The 22,310-nt window shown below is 36.4% G+C and overlaps 2 protein-coding genes across 4 annotated transcripts in view; both read left to right on the forward strand.

Moving 5' to 3' along the window:
* Positions 1-4,921, forward strand: part of LOC107558745 (protein phosphatase 1 regulatory subunit 14C-like) — a 16,618-nt gene extending 11,697 nt beyond the window's left edge. The window contains exons 1-3 of one of the 3 annotated variants that reach the window (XR_001605523.1): positions 1,289-1,368; positions 2,293-2,325; positions 4,010-4,051. Coding sequence is in view for 2 of the 3 variants with exons in the window: in XM_016242418.1 (XP_016097904.1) it covers positions 2,293-2,325; positions 4,010-4,084 (108 nt within the window). In the remaining variant the exon portion in view is untranslated. Of the gene's footprint in view, positions 1-1,288; positions 1,369-2,292; positions 2,326-4,009 lie in introns of those variants that run through there. The other 2 variants (XM_016242418.1, XM_016242417.1) reach the window with 2 other exon arrangements.
* A 13,440-nt stretch (positions 4,922-18,361) lies between these two features.
* LOC107558720 (iodotyrosine deiodinase 1-like) lies at positions 18,362-21,246 on the forward strand. The gene is given in 4 exon segments (XM_016242389.1): positions 18,362-18,507; positions 20,627-20,701; positions 20,703-20,742; positions 20,860-21,246. Coding segments are annotated over 4 exon segments (444 nt in total). The 3' UTR covers positions 21,043-21,246.
* The last annotated feature ends 1,064 nt before the right edge of the window (positions 21,247-22,310 follow it).

A 22,310-nucleotide genomic window follows, 5' to 3' on the forward strand; every position in this document is an offset into this window, starting at 1 on the left:
CGTCTTTAAAATTCAAATACATTATTTTCTATGAGTGTAGGCACACCAGCGGCTGTCCGCGGCACCCAGCTACGTCGTGTTGTACTTGTAAGAATTGTTCTAGACATTTGACGCTACAGCACTGCAGCTCTTCTTCTTGGTTTTCTCTGATGCACTAACTCTGTAGCAGCACTTCTTCTGTATCGTCTCGTCTGATGCACTCACTCAACCAAGCGTTCTAACCACAACCTTGCCCCTGCCCACCCCCCAACCATTCCAATTCCTGTAGGCGGGAATTATTTGTAATGATATTCCAATGAGCCGCTTTGTGATATCACAAAGCCCGGAAAACAAACGCTGTAGTCCAAACGAGCCGTTCGTTGTAGTTCTTGAAAAGGGATTTTTAAAAAACGAAATATCTCCCTTTGGAGTGGAACTTTCTAGATCTTTTTTATGCCCAAACATACACACTACACACTGACTAAAATGAAAAAAGTGAAAAAGCATAATAGGACCCCTTTAAATAACCTTTTCTGTTTGAATGTATTTTTTAATTTATTCCTGTGATGTAAATTTTCAACATTTAGAATTTTCAGCATCATTGCAATAAATCAGTGCCATTGTACTAAAGTATATGAAAACACTTCAAACCCTAAATAAATACATTTTTAAAAATCAGACATAATGGGTAACGTGGGGTAAATCTGTACAGCGAGTCCTGGATTTGTCTTTGGATCTGCCAAGCAAATGCAGAATTAGCTGAAACACTCACAATCCCTGGCACTCAAGACAGAAATTACAAATGTTGTTTCATAATGATTGTATGTATGGATGATGTGTATTATTCCACCTCTCTCATTTGCCAAACAAGCTGATTGCTACATGGAAAAAATTCCCTCTCCTTCTCTCACCTTTAAAGAAGCGAGTGTATTTATAGAGCTCATCTCATCCTGTCTGTGTGGCTCTGTCTGTCATCACTGGCACGTTCTGGTTAATGACCCTTCAGAGTGTTTCCTGATGATCTCTAGACAGCTTCCTAAATGGTTCTGATGTACATATAATTCAGAATTTCTTGGCTGCTGATTTTATCTAGACCACATCCATCCAATCTGCTAGAATTTCTGCACTAATGAAGAACAGAATCCAGAGGGGAAGTTAATTGCTTGGGGGTTTCTTTTTAATTCTTGGTGGTTTCCGAACTGCAAACTTCATTATAAAAATAGGCACAAAAGAAATCTCATTTGTGATTTCTCACTGTGTGATGTGTTCACTTCCACTAATGTGGCCTGCTTTCTGCTTCTACAGGAAGAGGAAATGCCAGAGGTGGAGATAGACATTGATGATCTCCTGGAGGTGAACAGTGAAGACGAGAGAGCCATAAAACTACAGGTAAAGTCCTGTGATGTGCGAGCATGTGTTTGTAAGAGAATGCATTTTCTTATTAGTTCACCCAAAACTAAAAATATGCTGAAACTTGCACTCAGGCCGTCCAAGATGTGGGTGAGTTTGTTTCTTTATCTGAGAAATTTAGCATTACATCACTTGCTCACCAATGGATCCTCTGCAGTGAATGGGTGCCGTCAGAATGAGAGTCCAAACAGCTGATAAAAACATCCCAATAATCCAACACCACTCCAGTCCAGTCCATCAATTAACGTCTTGTGAAAAGCTGTGTACTTGTAAGGAACAAATCACTGCAATATTAAGGATTGTTGACTTGTATTTAGTCAGACGCAACGCTTTGATGTTAACAAGACGTTAACTGATGAACTAGTGTTGTGTGGATTACTTGCGGATTATTGTGATGTTTTTATCAGCTGTTTGGACTCTCATTCTGACGGCACCCATTCACTGCAGAAGATCCACTGGTGAGCAAGTGATGTAATGCTACATTTCTCCAAATCTGTTTTGCTGAAGAAACAAACTCATTTACATCATTATGTACATCCACAGCAAATTTTCATCAGGTGAACTATTTCCTTTAAGACTGAAAGTATTTCGTTTTAGTTGGAATGAAGAGAATCTTGCGGAGTAATTAGTTAAAGTTATCGTCGGCATGTTTATAACTAGCTAGCTGAATAATCAGATCTGGTTTAATATCACAGATAGTTAAAAGAAACTCTAGCGTCCCCTTGAGGGTGCACAGTTATGTAACAACACATTAAGCATTAAAAACCAGGACTGCACCACCCCTAGCTGAGAATTCACTCTGTCTATGTATAAGTCTAGTTTAAGTCGGTAAATCCTGAAGCTTCTAAAGTTGTTGGTGTGTGTCTCAGTTGGTTGATATCGCTCTCTGTTTTTGTCCCTCAGGACTCACTGTCAGACTGCTACAAGCCCACTGATGTAAGTCATAACGTAAAATATAGGTCCATAACACACAGCACTGTTCCAAAACCAACTGAACTGCCTACATAGACAATATTTTAAGGCATCATGGATGCACTCACAAAGCAAAAGCTTTATAGCCACATTACGCTGCTTGATATTTTCATATATGTCTCTGCGACAAAACGGTAGTCAAATATATAAATAAATGCATAGAATTAGTCAAATTTTGGTTGCTGTTCACAAGCAGTGTATGTGGCTCGCATGACTCACTGCATAAGTGCTTCATATTAGTAACTTATGAGGTTACTGCAAATGCACATACACACGCACAGCTTCAGGACATGCTAGTGGATTTCATAGAAGTGCATTGACCTGAAAACATGTGTGGCCTCAAAGAATTCATCCAACATTATGAAAATCATAATGCATAAGAGCTACCCTACACTGTAAAAAATGACAGTGAATTTAACGGTAAAAGACTGTAAAAATGCTACAGTAAAAACCTGTTAAATGGTTTACGGTAAATTCCCCTACTGTATACGGTGAAAAACTGTATTGGACATTACATGTATTGGACATAAATTTTACGGTAGTATACCGTTTTTGGAAGTGAAAAATACTGTATAATTTACAGTGAATAACTGTAAATTGACATTCCCAGAATTCCCTGTTACATTTCAAATTTGATGTTTTTTTGTTTCTTCTTAGTTTTTTCTTATCAGTTTTGTATATTAGGGTTGAGTGTTACACCTAATGTTGTTAAATGAATGGTTATTGCATTATTTCAGTTTCATGTGTGTTACCATGATGGTGTTTGGTGTTTGTGTGAATGACACTGTGCACCTTCTATATATGTTATTATTTAAAAGCTGCTTGTGATGGGCTTTGGTTCATCATGTGACTTTCTCATCACCTCCTGCATTTGGTGGTTATCAGTGTATTACAAAGGTACAAAACAGATTTCAGTACTTCAATAGGTTGGTATATTAACATTATATCAGTTAATGAAATTATGATATTTAACTAGTTAAAACCTAAAACGTTGCTACCATATTTTTTACGGTATTTTTTATATTTTCAAATGTAATTTATTCCTGTTATGCACAGCTGAATTTTCAGCATCATTACTCCAGTTGTCAATGTCACATGATCCTTCAGAAATCATTCTAATATGCTGATATGCAACATTGAAAACAATGTATCAGTATTTAATATTCTATAATATGAATAAATGTCTTTACTGTCACTTTTGATCAATCTAATACAATATTAATAATAAATAAATACAAATAAAATATTAATTTCTTTAAAGAATTTGTAAATTTGTTTTTATTTTAAATGTAATTTTTACCTTTAGAATCTAAATACACACATAAAATGCACTCAGTGTATCCATCATTATCTTATGTTAAATGAAAAGCAAACACGCACATACACACACACACACACACACTTACAGTCCTCTCTAATCTAATCACAGACCCTTAAACACTAACATGTGCTCTTGTTTGAGTATGTGTGCTTGCCGCTGTCAAAACCAACCACATAGTCTGCAAATCAATGACCTTGCAGCATTGTTGCTGACCTACAGCCACAGGCTTTACACTCACACAGACGGTCAATGTGCAGAAGATAATGGAAGAATTTTACGACACACAATCTGTCTCACTCTCTCCTTCTGTCATTCTCTCTTCACCAGGACTTTGTGCGCGAGCTCCTCGGCAGGATAAGAGGAATGAGAAAACTCAGTGCTCCGCAGAAGAAAAGCTTTTAAGTGCTCGACAATGCCAACGACAATCCAGCTACCTGGACTACAGGTCCCACAATCCATCACTCAGCGTAGAGTCGACCTCATACATACTATCCCAGGATTCATGTCTGGCCCAGAATCAATATACTAGAGTTCATTTTCCAAGGACCCTGACTTTGTTCAGTACACTTAAATTGAGTCATCCATTTCCCATAGATAACACAATAAATCCAAGAGTGCAAATTTCATCCGGGACATAATCAAACAATCTCAGCAGCAGCCGCGTGGGACAGTCTGATGTTCCTGTCCTCAACCTCTCATTGGCTCACATTATTACACTGTTTGGTGTAGTATTACAGCTGTTTTATGAACCACGACTGACTACAAAGCTATTGTATATAGCCTATTTAATTTATTTTCCCCAAATAACTGTCTTTAGTCTTTTTCCAGTCATCTGATCCTGGACCAGCAGTGATCTTCACCAATATCTGTCTAGTTAAATTTCATAAATTTGCACAACAGTCATTCTTCCCTAGAATCTGTACTTCAGCAAAGCATAATAGAATATTTAGGGTCATGAATAATAATTGGCCAGAATACATATCGGTCTGTCATATGACTATCATAATTCTGTTTTGTTTTTTTCATAGCAATGTTAATCTTTCAAGAATATTGAACTGTTCTCGAAAGGTCTGTGGCTAAAATAACTACTTTCATAAAGTGAACATGATTGTGGTATGATAAAAGTTCAAAGATTTTGGGTGGGATGTGATGACAGAAAGTAAAGAAATAAGGCTATATTCGGAATTAAAGGAATAGTTCACCCAAAAAGTGAACATTTTCTTAAAATGTACTCATCCTCAGGCCATCAAAGATGTAGATGAGTTTGATTCTTCATCAGGTTTAGAGAAATCTAGCATTATATCACTTGCAAACCAATGGATCCTCTGCAGTGAATGGGTGCCGTCAGAATGAGAGTCCAAACAGCTGATAGAAATTGTGTTTGTATGAAACCAATCCATCAAAAGGTTTTGACTTTAAACCATTGCTTCTGTCCATAAGTCCATAATCCATAATAATGTTTACTATGAGCTGTTTGGACTCTCATTCTGACGGCACCCATTCACTGCAGAGGATCCATTGGTGAGCAAGTGATGTGATGCTACATTTCTCCTAATCTGTTCTGATGAAGAAACAAACTCATCAACACCTTTGTCTTTGTCATCTACACACTTGCGGCCTAAGTGTGAGTAAAATTTCAGCATTTGTTTTATTTTTTGGGTGCACTATTCCTTTAAATACTAGTATACTATTTACTGTGCAGTACACACTAAATACCCTGAAAATGTTGAGTGCATTGCATTGTGGAAGTATTCTAAACTATACACTGCACATTTTGGCAAATGCATTCATGTAATGTAGCATACATACTGTATACTGCTGAATTAGTAGCTGAGCGTAGTATACTAGTATTGCGAACATAGCCTGAGTTTTGAATACTTCTACAAGTCAACAAGGGCTGCATGAGAATATATCTTATTAACAGACATACTGTGATGATGGTAAGTGTTCGTCTAATGATCGAGCTGGATGAGGTATCTAGTTTGACTCGAGCCATTATTGAAAGCACGTAAATCATTCAAATCTAGGCTTTTATCTCCCCGTTCCTCATACGATTTTACTTGGAGGCTGCCAAAGAATATAAAATGGCTGAATATTAGCATATTATAAAGTGCTATTGGTACATGTATATTATGTTTCGCTATAATCTTCGTGTCATACTCATGGGTCAGATTTGTGTTTGGTGGTGTAAGTTGTATAACAAGGAATCCAGGGGAAAAACTATGGTGCTGTTTAAACTTTTAAGCGTGGATGGACGATGTGTTTTGCAGGCCGAGAGAAAAAGGGCAAAAATAAACCGAGATTCGCTCTTGACTCTGGATGAATATTCTGTTGCGCTATCCATTTCTGTCGGCCTGCATCTAAATATCGTTGTGGATTTTAAGGAGTTTGCGTGTTTTCAAGTATGTTTTGATCCTTCTCTCAGATAAGAACTATCAGGGTTTAGTCTGATCTCTTTTTTTTAATTTTATTTACTTTTTGTTTCTAAAATGTTAGAGATGTATTTGAGTGTACGAAAGCTTTATTTATGCATGTTTTATTGGCATGATAGGAACGTTTTGGATCGCTTAAGCGATGATTTGTCTTTTTATACATTATTACAAGTATTACTCTTATAACTTTTTATTAATTTTTATTGACTATAACTGCGTTTTGGGTGTTTTAAATAGTTTTTTTGCTTTTTAGATATATGTAAAGTGTGGTATTTTGTGTTGTTCTATTTAAAATAAAGGCAAAATGTCTGAACTGTTATATGCACGTTCTTCTGCTTCGCTTAATTTTATTCACACAAATGCATAACATATCTTCTCATACTACAAACATGCCTATGTAAGGTGTGTGTTATGCATTGTGAAAAACATGCTTTCTGGGTTCTGTTAGTCACAAATTTGCATCTCATTACTAAACGTGTCACATTAATCCTGAAAATGTATTAATCCGCTCACAAGACCTGTTCATCTTGTTGTCCATATTAGGATTCTTACAAATCCTCCCTACATAATGTGGACAGATCTGTCATTTGTCTATAATTCTTATACATATTCAAACATAATTCCTTTCCGTTTTCTAGAATGTATATGACACCATGCAGTTTCTGAATTAAATTCAGTTCAAGTAAAGCATCATGTTCGTGCAACACAAGCAGTCAAGTACAAACATGGGTTATTATTGCTCTATTTTATTTTATTTTTACCAAAATATTTGGTAGCTTTTGATTTTTCAGAGTAAGAATGTAAAAACTGAATGATTATTTTTTTGTTATTTTATTTTGTTTAGTTTTAAAGGAATAGTTCACCCAAAAACTGAAAATTTGCTGCAATATTATGGTTAGAGAAGTCGTATTTTAGCGGGAAGCAATGGTTTTAAGTAAAAAATGTCTCATTCTGACGGTACCCATTCACTGCACAGGATTCATTGATGAAGAAATGATGTAATGCTAAATTTCTCCAAACCTGGTCATATGAAAAAACTAACTTATCTACATCTTATGAGAGAACGGATACATAGACACATGAGACTTTATAGCAACGCTTTCCCTTTAAATTTCCTGACCCACTTTCTGCATGCAAGTTCACAAGGGGCATAATTGAGACTGGGAGGTGTATGTGAGGAGAATGTCTAATGACAGGCGCGTGCTCTGGATCTGTGCCCTCCAGATGTGCAACACAATCCATTCAAATGCCATTTAGCACAATCAACAATCTAGACTGAAAGGGTATCAAGGTTTCTATGCAAGTGAATGAGCCATTAGGCCTAATTTGATTGTCATCAGTTCTGTTGTCGACCATTATAGCATCATATTAAGATGTGATGTGGGCTGACCGAGGTAACCCAGTTTAACTCTGATGTATTCTCTAAATCAAGCACCGGTCAGCATGCTCATCCTCCCCCTTCGTTTTCCGATAGACAACTCTGTTGCTCTTTTCCTGCACTGTTGTCCTCTCTGCATGTATTTTTCTTTCACCCTGCTCTTGTCGCATTCATTTGTTTCTCTAACTCTCTTATATCTATCATGCCAATTTTAGAGTGTGCGTGCCAGAGGACAGGAGAAGACAGAACCGTAGCATCCATCCAGCAATGCAATCAGTGGTTTGCCATGCGAGGAAGATTAAAAAGCCACATGCAGCAGAATTTAAAATACACATTCCTCTCTGCCTTTCCCAGAACCACCATGAAGACAGAATATTCATTCATGCATTTGTGCATTTCTGAAAACTGTCCCAAAGAAACATCATTTATTCATTGATCAAAACAAGCTAAATGTTACATGAATCATTAAAAATGAATCTATTTACAATGAACGAGCTTCTTTGACAGTTTAATGCAGTTTTCAGTTAAGTGCTCAGCAAAAATGATTGTGATAATTGTAATATATGATATACAAGTATGATTATAGATCAGATAGATAGATGATACATACATACTGTACATACATGTGTCTGTATGATTATTTACATATCAGCAATATCACATGAATAAGAGTGCTGTTGAGCGATTGTGAGTGTGATATTCCTTTTATACAAGTAGTTTAATAAAAAAAATAGCTGATATTGAGTGACTTAAGTTTTAGACACTATGTTGCCAGTTAAACCGCAAACTAAACGAAAATAAAATACTTCCAAAGGAAGCAACAGCATGATCGTTACCCCTCTGCAACGCTTCATGAATCAAGGTTTTCAACGAATCGGTTGAGTAAGTGATTCAATGACTCACTCATAAAAAGTCCCTCGTTTCGTCCCTGAATCAGTCAGTGTTTTGAACGGATCTGTTTTAATGAGTGAATCAATGATAAAGACACTTCTCGCCAATAACTGGCGAAGCCTCTGAAAGAGTCATTGAAAAACTAGTGTTTTAAGAGCATATGTTGAAACTCTATGCTTGTTCTGCTCAGGAGAAACGTCCTATCGATAAACTGGTGCATTCTAGGATAATCAAAGAACAGTACACTCTTAAAAATAAAGGTGCTTCAAACGGTTCTTCAAGCGATGCCATAGAAGAACCATTTTTGGTTCCACAAAGAACCATTCAGTGAAAGGTTCTTTAAAGAACCATCTCTTTCTTACCTTTTTATAATCTGAAGAACCGTCTTTCGCCACAAAGAACCTTTTGTGAAACAGAAAGGTTCTTCAGATGTTAAAGGTTCTTTATGGAACCATTTAGACAAAAAGGTTCTTCTATGGCATCGTGAAGCACCTTTATTTTTAAGAGTGTAGGCTAGTCCAATAAACCTTCACCCACCATCTTATCTGAAGATGCACAGAAACCTAGACATGAAAACAAGAACAATAATCTTAGTGTTTCAAGTTCTAAGCAAGAGACTTAAACTGAATTCAGTTAATTTAAATAGATAACATGTGACCATTAACTGCAAACTCTAATCATGTTTTATTTTCGTAGAAAATCTTACTTGCAGAGGCCAATAGATTTTGAGCAGCAGATGCAGTCTTGTGTTTTTATTGGTTAATATTTAAACTGCCCAGCATTGACCCAGATCTGAGGAGAAACGCCGGGCCTGAAAGCTCTTCAGGAACACACATACAATCCCACTGCTGTCACGTGACCATAAGCATCTGCGTGCGTATGGTGTGAGTGTACTGTAATTGGTTTATTTCACTCCAGTAAACACAGTCTGTCTCTAGAGACATGTAAGTACTGGAATACTACTAGTGCTATCAGACTCCATTCACTTTATAGCCATTACAGCAGCCTTCAGTTCCAGCAGCACTACTACACTTGTACTAGACTGCTACTATTATTAGACTGTCACTGTAGTTTTTCAGTAAAAGTTTTTATTAGAGAGTTCTACTTTTTTTTTTTTTTTTTTTATATGAAGGTCACATTTTGCTCTTTTTCCTTTCTTGTCCCTGATTTTCAGTAAGCTATGAAAATCTATTACTGTGTGAAAAAATATTTACATCAGTACAGTTTTATAGATTAAAAACTGTGCTGTAATATCTACCAGCCAATTTAATCTCTAATAAAGTGTTTTAGTCTTAGCGAGACAAAGGAGACTTGCATTTCATTTTAAAATTATTTAAAATGTTTTAAAAATGTAAAATAATTTCCACCAGGGTTATGATGTTAACTAAAACTAAAACCATAAAAGCATTTTCATTACCTGAAACAAAATGCACAGTAAACAAAATAAAAAAATTATTTCAGCTGCCAAGGCAACATTTTTAAGTTTCACTTAGTTTAAGCTGAAGTAACAAAATAAAACGAAGAGTTCAGATGCAAAAGCCTCTAAGTGCTGTTTGAAATTTTCTTCTAAAATTTGCATTTTGATCAGGCTCCTATGTGTAGGTTTAATAATTTCACTTTAACGGCAATGAATAGGTTCTTTTCTTTGCCATTAATGTAAAATAACATTAAACATCAAATAACACAGGAGCCTGAGAAAAATGACAATTTTAGAAGAAAATTTTAGATGGCACTTAAGAGGCTTTTGCATCTGAACTCTTCATATGTAATGAAAACTAGACATATTTTTTACAATTCTAAAAAATACTAACAAAAATGACAAAAACAAACAAAAAAAGCTCAAACTTGAAATAAAATGAAAATGAACATATAAAATGTAAAAATGAACCATAGAGCCCTATAAAACACAACACATCATTTTGTGGTGGAAATGATTTTCAGAAATTATGACCAAAAAAAAAAAGACTGAATTCTCCTTTGATCATGTTCTGCGTCAACAGTTGGACTGATATTAATAAACAAACTAAATCCAGTAGGAACATAAAAAAAATATTTTCTATTCTCAAAGTCCAAAAGGTCAAAAGTGCACATAGCTGAAGAAACTTCACACTGAACCGATGATCTTGTGTTTCTGTGGTCAACCAGTTAAACTCCAGGAACTGTTTCTATAGTCCAATGGACATATACTGTATATCAGTGCTACAATAACATGACTATAAAGTGGCAATGAAGAGGGTTTTCTGCTCAACTATGATGAAACTACATAGTTTAGGGGATAAAAATAGACCAAACTGTTCAGTCAAACTGGAGTCATTTACTTATTATCAAAGCCACACTGAATAGCTGCAATACAGCTTTGACATTTAACTTGCAAAGCAGTTCATGCTAGATTAGAGTACAAAATAAGTGTGCCTTAATAAGTGTCTTGCTTTTGATCATTTTAAATATTTTTGGATATTCATTATATTACATATTTTTTTACTACTTCTATTACTTTCGTATTGGGTTCAGTCAGGTTGCATATTTCCCTCTTAGGGTGATGCTGAGATTGGACAGCATGAAATGGTTGTGATATGGATGTGTGATGCTGAAATCTGACTGGGCAGGAATTCGTCTCCCTTATCAAACAGAAATTGGGTGTTAGACACACTTGTTATCCTCACACTGAAATGTAATTATCGCAAATGAGTTTTTGAGATCTTCTAACCATCACAGCACGACTGTGTTCAGCGTCAAGGCTGAATCAGTAAACAGTCAAAATAACTGTGTTTTCACTGTGTTTTCTATAATGTCAGAGATGAATTGCATTTCAGATGCTGTATGTTTCATATCTTAAAGAATACAATTATAAAACATGTTAAATTGATAAAACAGCTGATTAAAACATCACAACAATCCACATGTAAACCTCCAGTGCATCAAATAACATGTTGAAGTGAAAAGCTGCACGTTTGTGAGAAACAAATATATCAAGACATTTGTTTTTTTTACTTCAAACTGGGTTAATATGAGTCCTCTTTATATCATAAAATTGCTTTCTCCAGTCATCCCATCTGAATCAGGAGAGAAATATGCACAGATCAGGTTTACAAGCCAAAACAGTTCTAAACAATTACGTGAGTGGATTTTGATGTGAGAGGACAACACGGCATGGATTGTTTTACTAGAGGAAGTGTTATTATGTATTATAGAAACCAGAAGCAATAGTTTAAAGTTAAAATATCTTAATTATAGATTTGTTTCTTACAAACACACAGCTTTTCACTTCATTGACTGGAGTGGTGTGCATTAGCCTACTTGTGGATTATTGTGATTTTTTTATCAGCTGTTTGGACTCTCATTCTGACGGCACCCATTCACTGCAGTGCAGAGGATCCACTGGTGAGCAAGTGATGTAATGCTAAATTTCTCCAAATCTGTTTCGATTGAATAACAAACTCATTTACGTCTTGGATGGCCTGATGGTAAGCCAATTTTCTGAAAACTTAAATTTTTGGGTGAACTATTCTTCTATGTGCATTTAATGGCATACACTAATCTGATATACAGGTTTATACAGGTCAGATATGTTAGCGTGGTCACAGATGCTACTGTAAAGCAGATTAAGAGCTCTTAAAAACATGCAAGTAAACATGTGCCTTTGTGTGTGTGTGAAGCAACAACACTATTGCAGACAGAGTCAAGAATATACCGCCTGCCATCTGTTTTGATTATTTCATGTCTGAGAAAAACACAATACAGTGACGCAAATGACGTGATTTCCATAATAAAAGCAACAACAGAACAACATCTACTACAAAATGTCCTTTGCATGACCTTTAAATTACCATCAATGGCGTATGACAACATAAATCCTAAATGAGTAAATAAATATAAGCTTTCATATTGCTAACTGCATATCAGAATGCACGTTTTCTTTAGTCTCCACAGGGAAATTGTAATAATTTGCAAAAGTGCAGTAATGACAGACCATTTTCATTTTGTGATCTGAAATGCACCTCTGGGAAGGACTGTTATTTTTATCTGCTATTATGATTGATATCATTAAATTAACTTTGAGCTCATCATTCAAATGTGAATACATTATAATATCATGGTGAGTGTGTGTGAGAGAGATTTTCAATTAAATGAATAAATGTCGTGTCAACAGCACTGTGGCTTTGATATTTGCTTGATTTTTTTTTAAATAGCTGTTTTTTTGGGTGGATTTCTTCCAGTCTGAACACATCAGTGAAAAATGAAATATGCTCTAAACATCTAATAATTCTGTCTGTAATGTGTAATTTACTTTACTGCATGTTGTTTAGGCCCACTAGATATTCATGTCTTTTCTTGGGAAAATCCCAAGATACAGTTATAAGAAAAATATGTTTGTTTGTTGATTTTGATGCCAAGTATGCTTTAAGAAGATTTAAATGAGACAGCAGCACCTCTAATATTATTTACTTATTAATACATTTTTGCATTTCAGAATCAGTAGGCCTACCATTTCATTATAAATTAGTTATTTATACAGAAATAATTTATGTTGTTATAGACTATCATACGTTATGATACAATAATATGATTTGATTAAGATATGTTTCACGTATCCTAGATATATTAGCCTATATATATTTAATATGTAAGATATATTTAAGCAGTATTAGACAAGCAAGAATGTCTCAGGTTACTTATGTAACCATGGTTCCCTGAGTAGGGAACTTCGAACTGCGTCCTCTAGGGGTCGCTATGGGGAACGCCTCGTCGTGACCCGTGTCTGAAGCATACATTGAAAAAACACCAACAACACGTTGGCCGGCGACAGCCATGACTTCACTACCGGTGTGACTATAGTATAAATAGGCGCCGGGAGCACACATCATCCACTTCTTCGTCTGAAGCTTGCGTCCGCAGCATGGCAAGAAACCTAGAGGACGCAGTGTCTCGTTCCCTACTCAGGGAACCATGGTTACATAAGTAACCTGAGACGTTCCCTTTCATGCGAACATCGAACTGTGTCCTCTAGGGGTCGCTATGGGGAACGTTATACCCACGCCACCATGCTGAGGGGAGTGCAAGCCAGAACCATGGCGAGCACTAAGTACCAACTCTACCATATTGCTATGAGATTTGCCTCTGGGACTTTAAGACGGTTGTCAGTGACGTTATTCCCTACGGCCAAAGGCCTTGTCTACATACCCCAAAATACTTACCTGTTAGGGCCAGACTCCTGGGCCCGGGGTAGAGCTCAAGACTTGGAATCAGGAATAGATTCCTTTAAGGGAATACGACCAAGAGCCTAGAATCATACTAGTCTTGGCCTGTCACACAGGAGCTACCGCACGTTTCTCTTTGTATGTGCTGAAGGAACTGTCTCAACAGACCCCTAGTAGCAACACCCTGTTAAAGGAGGTATCCAGAGGATACATAGGAGGAGTGGTGCCCAAGGCGGAACCGGGGTTATAAACCACTCCGAAAGATCACGAAGCAGATGCACGTAGCCCTTACCGTACAGGATTTTAGAAAAGTGGGCAAAGCATAACGTGCACACACTTGAATACCATTCTAGGGGTTCTCGTGGCACCCTGAAAAGGCAGCCTATATCTAAACCAACTCAGAGAAAGGGAACGAGATCAATAACGCGTAACCCTTACCATACAGGATTTTAGAAAAGTGGGCAAAGCATTGCAGTGAAATCTGAAATCTTTGCAGTGCCGTGCCAGGGGCCTAATGATCAAGAAGGCTCCAGCAGAAGCCTGTGATCTGGCCGCATAATCCAGGAAGTATGAAGGCAAAACCCGGCTTATCGTACCGTCTGGACATATATCAATGAGTGAAATAACACTGCAAGTCGAGCACCCGGTTTCTGAACCCAGCAGAGGGGGTGCTCATCGAGGACCTACCCTAGAAAAAGGACAGAAACACACAGGTCCCGGGAAACACTGCAAAGGAAGCTAGCAGAAGGATTATACACTTTTTTTTTCATGGATCGTACTCACACACCATGGTTCCTGCGTCGGAGCCCTGTCCGAAGAAGCCTCTAGTCCGGACCATCAGTAAGGTGGTCACTATGAAGCCATAGAACCAACAAAACATCATAGGTCCAGCATAGGAGACTGTAATGCAGGAAATTCCCACCTAACCTCGGTCAGGTGGACGGAGTGGGAGGGTTATGGCCAGAAAAATAACGTAAATTTTTTTTTTTAAATAGATGACCTCACGATGTCATTTTCTTCACCCACTTCACGGCAAGTAAAGCCTCGCCGTGGCGTGATCCATGACTTTCAAAAGCTCATCATACGCAGGGCAGGAGAATTGGGAAAGCTCAGCCTCAGCTTTTTGTCCTCCTCAGACATTTTCCTGCTTTCCAGCAGAGCACTGGCCCCTGGATCAGACAATGTTAATGAAATGACATCATCCTCCAGCGGCTCACTCTCATCCACAGCCGACGATCGCGAGAAGCTTTGCTAGTGCTCGCCATAATGAGATAAATAGAGATCGCTCTTACCACAGAAATGCACGCTTCAAACAAAACAGTCAATGAAGACGAAGAAGAAAAAGATGTGTGCTCCCGGCGCCTATTTATACTATAGTCACACCGGTAGTGAAGTCATGGCTGTCACCGGCCAACGTGTTGTTGGTGTTTTTTCAATGTATGCTTCAGACACGGGTCACGACGAGGCGTTCCCCATAGCGACCCCTAGAGGACGCAGTTCGAAGTTCCCATGAAAGGGAACTGTTAATCACAGCTCATATCGAAATTATCTCGATATATATCGACGGGCATGATATTGCTTTTAGTTTTATACAACAGTTCAATAAACAAGAAGTTCATATCAAGTAACTTACAAAGATATTGTTACTTTGTCCGTTTCACTAAAGAATCCAATCGTTGTTCATTTATTCAACGGCTGAATCATAAAAAGACTTCACTTGTTTGTTCCTGACGGACTCACGTCTTTGAATGAATCAGTTGAATGAATGATTCAATGACTCATTCATAAAGACCGTCACTTGTCGCCAACTACTGACGACGCATCGATATAACGTGCAGAATGAATATTATATTTATTTTTATTAATTATTAAATTATTATTAATATTAAAACTATATTAAATAATTGATCATTCTAAACTAAGTTTATAATTATTAAAAGTATTACAGATAAATGAATGACTATTGTGTGTGATAATCAAATCGTGCAATAGTGTGTGTGTGTGTATGTTCCCTGGGAGCTGTTTAATATTAACAGAAGAAAGTGAGTCCCTCCCCTTTGAGTGAACTTGAGTGAAACTCCTTCTTCAGACTTCACTCGTTCATCATGGCGGTGTTTTCGTCTCTTACTCCAGTGTTCGTGGCGGTTTTGTGTGTGATTATCGGGCTTCTCTTCAAAAACTCCCAGAGGAGACAGACCAGATCAAAGCAGGAGCGTTCAGATCAGACAGCCAGACCGTGGGTGGACGAGGATCTGCAGGATGATACAGAAATCAGCAGTAAACACAACGATACTCTCCACCACTACACTCCTTCAGAAAAGGAAAATAAGGGACAATCGTGGTTTTCATATTAAAATAAGGGACAGAATAAGGGATACACACACTGGCCTATTATATATATATATATATATATAATGATATTTCTCCATTTGAAAACATTAGACCTTCTACATTTATTTTGCTTATTGTTAATATTAATGTTGCTGCTAATGCTTTAAATAAAATGTTTTTTTATTGTAATATGAAGATTAAATTTAACATGAAAGACTGGTCATTTTCAACACTTTTTTTTTTTTAAGATGGCTGAAAGGAGGAAAAACCAAAGTGAAGTATGGACTTACTTCACTCAGTCATTTATTTACTTTATAACAGTAAATAAATATCGGTTCTGCATATCGGTTATCGGGCACACAAACACGCAAATAATTGGAATGTAGCATTACATCACTTGCTCGCCAATGGATCCTCTGCAGTGAATGGGTGCCGTCAGAATGAGAGTCCAAACAGCTGATTAAAAACTCATTCTGACGGCACCCATTCACTGCAGAGAATCCACTGAAACTATTCCTTTAATCCAGTAAACTATTCCTTTAAAGACATGAGACATGTCCCGATGTGAAATTGTGTTTCTGTTTATTGGTGTTGGTGACTCAATCGATTGTCTGTGCACAGAGGAGGAGGAGGGTGATTGGCTAGACACAACAGAGGAAGAAAACCTACCCCATATTCCATACACCCCAGCTCAGTACTCTGCTAATGAGACGCTGGAACGTTCTGAGAAGTTCTACTCGCTCATGAATCTTAGACGGTCTGTCTGCTTCATCAGTCCAAAACCAGTACCAAAAGAAGTGATTGACAATGTCACACGCACTGCAGGTAATGCAATCACAATCAGGGCTGAATTTGTTGTCTGATTTGGCAGAGGTGGCAAATCCCAATGTGCGTGTGTGTGTGTGTGTGTGTGTGTGTGTGTCTGTGTGTGTGTGCGTGTGTGCGTGCGTGTGTGTATGTGTGTGCATGTTTATGTGGTTTATGAGAGAGACCAGATCAAAGCAGGAGCGTTCAGATCAGACAGCCAGACCGTGGGTGGACGAGGATCTGCAGGATGATACAGAAATCAGCAGTAAACACAACGATACTCTCCACCACTACACTCCTTCAGAAAAGGAAAATAAGGGACAATCGTGGTTTTCATATTAAAATAAGGGACAGAATAAGGGATACACACACTGGCCTATTATATATATATATATATATATAATGATATTTCTCCATTTGAAAACATTAGACCTTCTACATTTATTTTGCTTATTGTTAATATTAATGTTGCTGCTCATGGCGGTGTTTTCGTCTCTTACTCCAGTGTTCGTGGCGGTTTTGTGTGTGATTATCGGGCTTCTCTTCAAAAACTCCCAGAGGAGACAGACCAGATCAAAGCAGGAGCGTTCAGATCAGACAGCCAGACCGTGGGTGGACGAGGATCTGCAGGATGATACAGAAATCAGCAGTAAACACAACGATACTCTCCACCACTACACTCCTTCAGAAAAGGAAAATAAGGGACAATCGTGGTTTTCATATTAAAATAAGGGACAGAATAAGGGATACACACACTGGCCTATTATATATATATATATATATATAATGATATTTCTCCATTTGAAAACATTAGACCTTCTACATTTATTTTGATTTAAAATGTTTTTTTATTGTAATATGAAGATTAAATTTAACATGAAAGACTGGTCATTTTCAACACTTTTTTTTTTTAAGATGGCTGAAAGGAGGAAAAACCAAAGTGAAGTATGGACTTACTTCACTCAGTCATTTATTTACTTTATAACAGTAAATAAATATCGGTTCTGCATATCGGTTATCGGGCACACAAACACGCAAATAATTGGAATGTAGCATTACATCACTTGCTCGCCAATGGATCCTCTGCAGTGAATGGGTGCCGTCAGAATGAGAGTCCAAACAGCTGATTAAAAACTCATTCTGACGGCACCCATTCACTGCAGAGAATCCACTGAAACTATTCCTTTAATCCAGTAAACTATTCCTTTAAAGACATGAGACATGTCCCGATGTGAAATTGTGTTTCTGTTTATTGGTGTTGGTGACTCAATCGATTGTCTGTGCACAGAGGAGGAGGAGGGTGATTGGCTAGACACAACAGAGGAAGAAAACCTACCCCATATTCCATACACCCCAGCTCAGTACTCTGCTAATGAGACGCTGGAACGTTCTGAGAAGTTCTACTCGCTCATGAATCTTAGACGGTCTGTCTGCTTCATCAGTCCAAAACCAGTACCAAAAGAAGTGATTGACAATGTCACACGCACTGCAGGTAATGCAATCACAATCAGGGCTGAATTTGTTGTCTGATTTGGCAGAGGTGGCAAATCCCAATGTGCGTGTGTGTGTGTGTGTGTGTGTGTCTGTGTGTGTGTGCGTGTGTGCGTGCGTGTGTGTATGTGTGTGCATGTTTATGTGGTTTATGAGGACACAAAAGCCCTGGACGTTTGTGGTGGTGTCTGATGCAGATGTCAAACACAAGATCAGAGGGATCATTGAGGAGGAGGAGGAAATAAACTACAAGCAAAGGATGGGAGACAAGTGGGTCCATGACCTGAAGAAACTGAGTTGTGTTTCAAATAGACAAGAGACTACATAATATATAGTTGTATGCATAATATGTATTCGTTTTTTATTACTGTACTATTACTATGTCAGGGCTCTACAGTGCGACCATTGGAAGCTGCTGTGTGCGACTATGAAATAATATTTAGGAGCACCTGTGCGACTGACCTGATCAGCATAGGCTATTTGTGTTTGCGCTGAAGGAGCTTCAAAGGTTCTAACGTTGAGTAATGCATCACAGACATATCCTCTCATTATAACAAACACAGTGTTGACGGGGTGTAAATAAGAGATTCATTGTGCAGTGTAGAGAGCTTCGTCGATTATAATGGAGTTTGTGAGATCAGGATAAACTAAGATGAGTGACAGCTTTTAATGATTATTAAGGGAGTTGCAAATGTGATATTGATTTAATACAACAGTTCATTAAACAAGAAGTTAATATTAAGTGACTGATATTGTCTGACAACAACACACTTGCCTTATTCTGCTCTATTTCATCAACGAAAATAGTTTTTTTTTTTTAAGTAACAGCTGAGCCGCTGCACATCTCCATTCAAACACAGCGGTGATTCGTTTATGAATGAACTGCGTGTTTAAACGAATCTAGTGAGTCAATGATTCAATTACCCATTCATAAAGACAGTCACGCACTTCGTTCCTGAATGATTCAGCTGTATGAACGAATCAATTGAATGAATGATTCGGTGATAAAATCAGTGACTTGACGCCAGCTGCTGGCAGTTTTAGTTAAATTTTTAAAGCATCTTTTCTGTTATTCAAATCATTTCTGTATTCAAAATGTTATATTTAAAACATTAACCTCAACATGAATTTATGAATTTAATTGCACTCATGCGACCTCTGAGCCTCATTAAACGTCTGAAAATACACATACAAGCCACTTGTGTGTTCTTCTGTGCCATCTCTGAAAATACTGATTTCATTTGATTGGTAACTTATTCTTATTCTACTTGTTTTTATTCTGTTGCTTTAATTAGAAATGTTAAAACGCTTATAAATATTTTTTTTTGATTTTGACATAAGAGATGACATACTTTTAATAAAGTTAGGAAAATGCCCTTACAAAGGTAAAAACAAAATTCCCCATAAATCCCTTTAAGGAGTCAAATATCACCTCGTAATGGGAAGGTTCATTTTTTTATCAGAATTTTTGATTACTGATTAGAAGGTGCTCCTAAATTTTTGACCGTGCTCCTAAAGCACAAGCGCTCCTAAAAAGAAAAGTATCCGTAGAGCTCTGTATGTACTAGTATTATGTGTTAAAAATTTAATATAACAATTGCAGACTCATAATAATAATATGAGTATGTTATTGAGACTCATAATAATAAGAATATGTTATGTTATCATAATAATGTGTTGACTAAAATGCATTTAGCTATGATATTAGTGCCCCCTTGTGGTTACATTTTTTCCATTTTATTTTTTTAACTTTTTTTTACAGTGGATAACCTTGTTTCAAACAGATGCCAATAATAATAATATAACTATAATAAATTATAAAACTAATTATTATTGTAAAAAATAATAATTATTATTGAATATTATATTATAGGTCAAATAGAATACACAATCATTTAATAATATGTATAAAAATAATAATATGTATAATATAATAAACTGTAATATAATAATAATGATATGATGGTATTATTATTATTATAATGCTATACAAAGTAATTTCATTATAATATTATAAGAAATATTATTACTGTCGTCGTTGTTGTTGTTGTTGTAATACTATATACAGTAATATAATAAACATATTGTTTTGAAATAGTAATATTTATGTAATTTAAATAATTATCAAATTAAATAGCATTGATAATACTATACACTGTAATATATAATTGATTATTATTACATAGTTTTATCAATATTATTTATTGATGGGATTTTTGGTAGGATTTACAGATAAATATGGATGTTATATTTGATACTTAATATAATTATTACATGTGTACAATGTTTTCATAAACTCCTGTGTTACTAGAGCCCCTCAGTTTCTTCCATTTGAGTTCTATTATAACTCATTTCATTTTAAGAATTGATATGACTTTAGAATGCACTTACTTAGACTTAAACGTATCTTTCACAGGACAAACTGGGTGAAGGAGTATTTGGATGTGGCTCCGGATCTGATTCTAGTGTTTAAGCAGACATGTGGACTTCTGCGTGTCCATTTCCTGCGGCATTCTGCTGGCTGCTCTGCAGGTCAGATGCAAAACACACAAAGCAAACATCTGTTTAAAAAAATGTGGATCTTATGATTGATTTGAATGACGTGTAATATTCCATTGTTCTCTGCATTGTTCACATTTTTTGTGTTAGAATGTGGGGCTGGTTACCGTGACGACCACTCCTCTGAACTGCAGCCCACAGCTCAGGTCCATCCTCCAGCGACCGGCCAATGAGAAGCTTCTAATGCTGCTTCCTGTTGGCTACCCTACATCTGACGCCAAAGTGCCTGACCTCAAACGCAAGGACCTAAATGCCTTCATGGTGACTGTGTGAGATTATCAGCTGCTATAAACAAATGCAATGCCATAAAAAGACCAACTCACAGACCAGTTTTGAATATATAGAACCAAATGCTATTCAAATCAGACCAAATGTTCTCATCTTACTGCTTTACTTTTATTATACCTTACCATGAATTTGGATGTTACAGTAATAGTTTACATGAGGACACGGTTCCTTTCACATTCTGCATGGCTCTGTTAATGTACGCTTTATGTATTATGAATTTGCTGTGATTTATGCAACACGTTAAGGAAAGTTTCCCATGCTGATGCATCATGGTGTTTTCTACACTACTGACACGTTTGAAAGGGCTTCATGTTTATTTTACAGTCATTGCAAGATAATGCAACATTTTAATTACAGTCCACCATAGGGTTATTATTACTGTAACAAAGCATATATAGTTAGAGATGAAGTGTGTCGTTAGTTAGATATTGATATACTTTATTCTGTCCCATCTTTTTATGCAGAGACAAATATGCATAAGCTATTTGTAGGATAATTCAACCCGAAATGTACACTTTGTTCTATAATTTTTAATATATATATTAAATTAATGAATTGCATTTAAAATATACAGGTACTATTAATACCTGTAATAGTACCTGCGGAATTAATATATATATATATATGTGTGTGTGTGTGTGTGTGTGTACATCATACAGCAAACATACAGCAATCAAAACCAACAAAAGAGCAATAGAGTACTGTAAATAGTCCCAGTTAGTCTAACGCAGTGCATGTACATGTTTTTCATTTTTAATAAATAATAAAAATGTAACAAGTATACAGAGAACGCTAGTGTTAGAGGGTCATTTTTTCTAATAAACAAAAAGAAAACAAGTAGAATAGAAATAGAAATGCTAGTGTTAGTTAGAGGGTCAAGTAGTGTGTGTGTATACATTTTATGATTTCAATTTTTTATCAATTTAAAATAATTTGAGTACTTTTATGTTTACCTAAACGACTTTTTTTTTTTTTTTTTGCAAATAAAGGTGAAGTGTGTCATTTGTTAGATGTTTAAACTACTTTCTTCTATACCATGTTATTATGCAGAGACAACTTATGTAAGCTTTTTTATTTTATTAATGCAAACAGACGTAAGAGAACGACAGCATATCATCAACTTGTGAAAAGATATTTGTAGAACATTTCAACAGAGAGGTGTAAACACGTTAACGTATGTGAATTTAAAGCTGCTAAAATATTAGATAATATAACAAATGAATATACTATATTTTTTATTATATAATACAATA

This window comes from Sinocyclocheilus grahami, unplaced genomic scaffold (assembly GCF_001515645.1).
Source record: "Sinocyclocheilus grahami isolate Dianchi unplaced genomic scaffold, SAMN03320097.WGS_v1.1 scaffold657.1, whole genome shotgun sequence".
Lineage (NCBI taxonomy): Eukaryota > Metazoa > Chordata > Actinopteri > Cypriniformes > Cyprinidae > Sinocyclocheilus > Sinocyclocheilus grahami.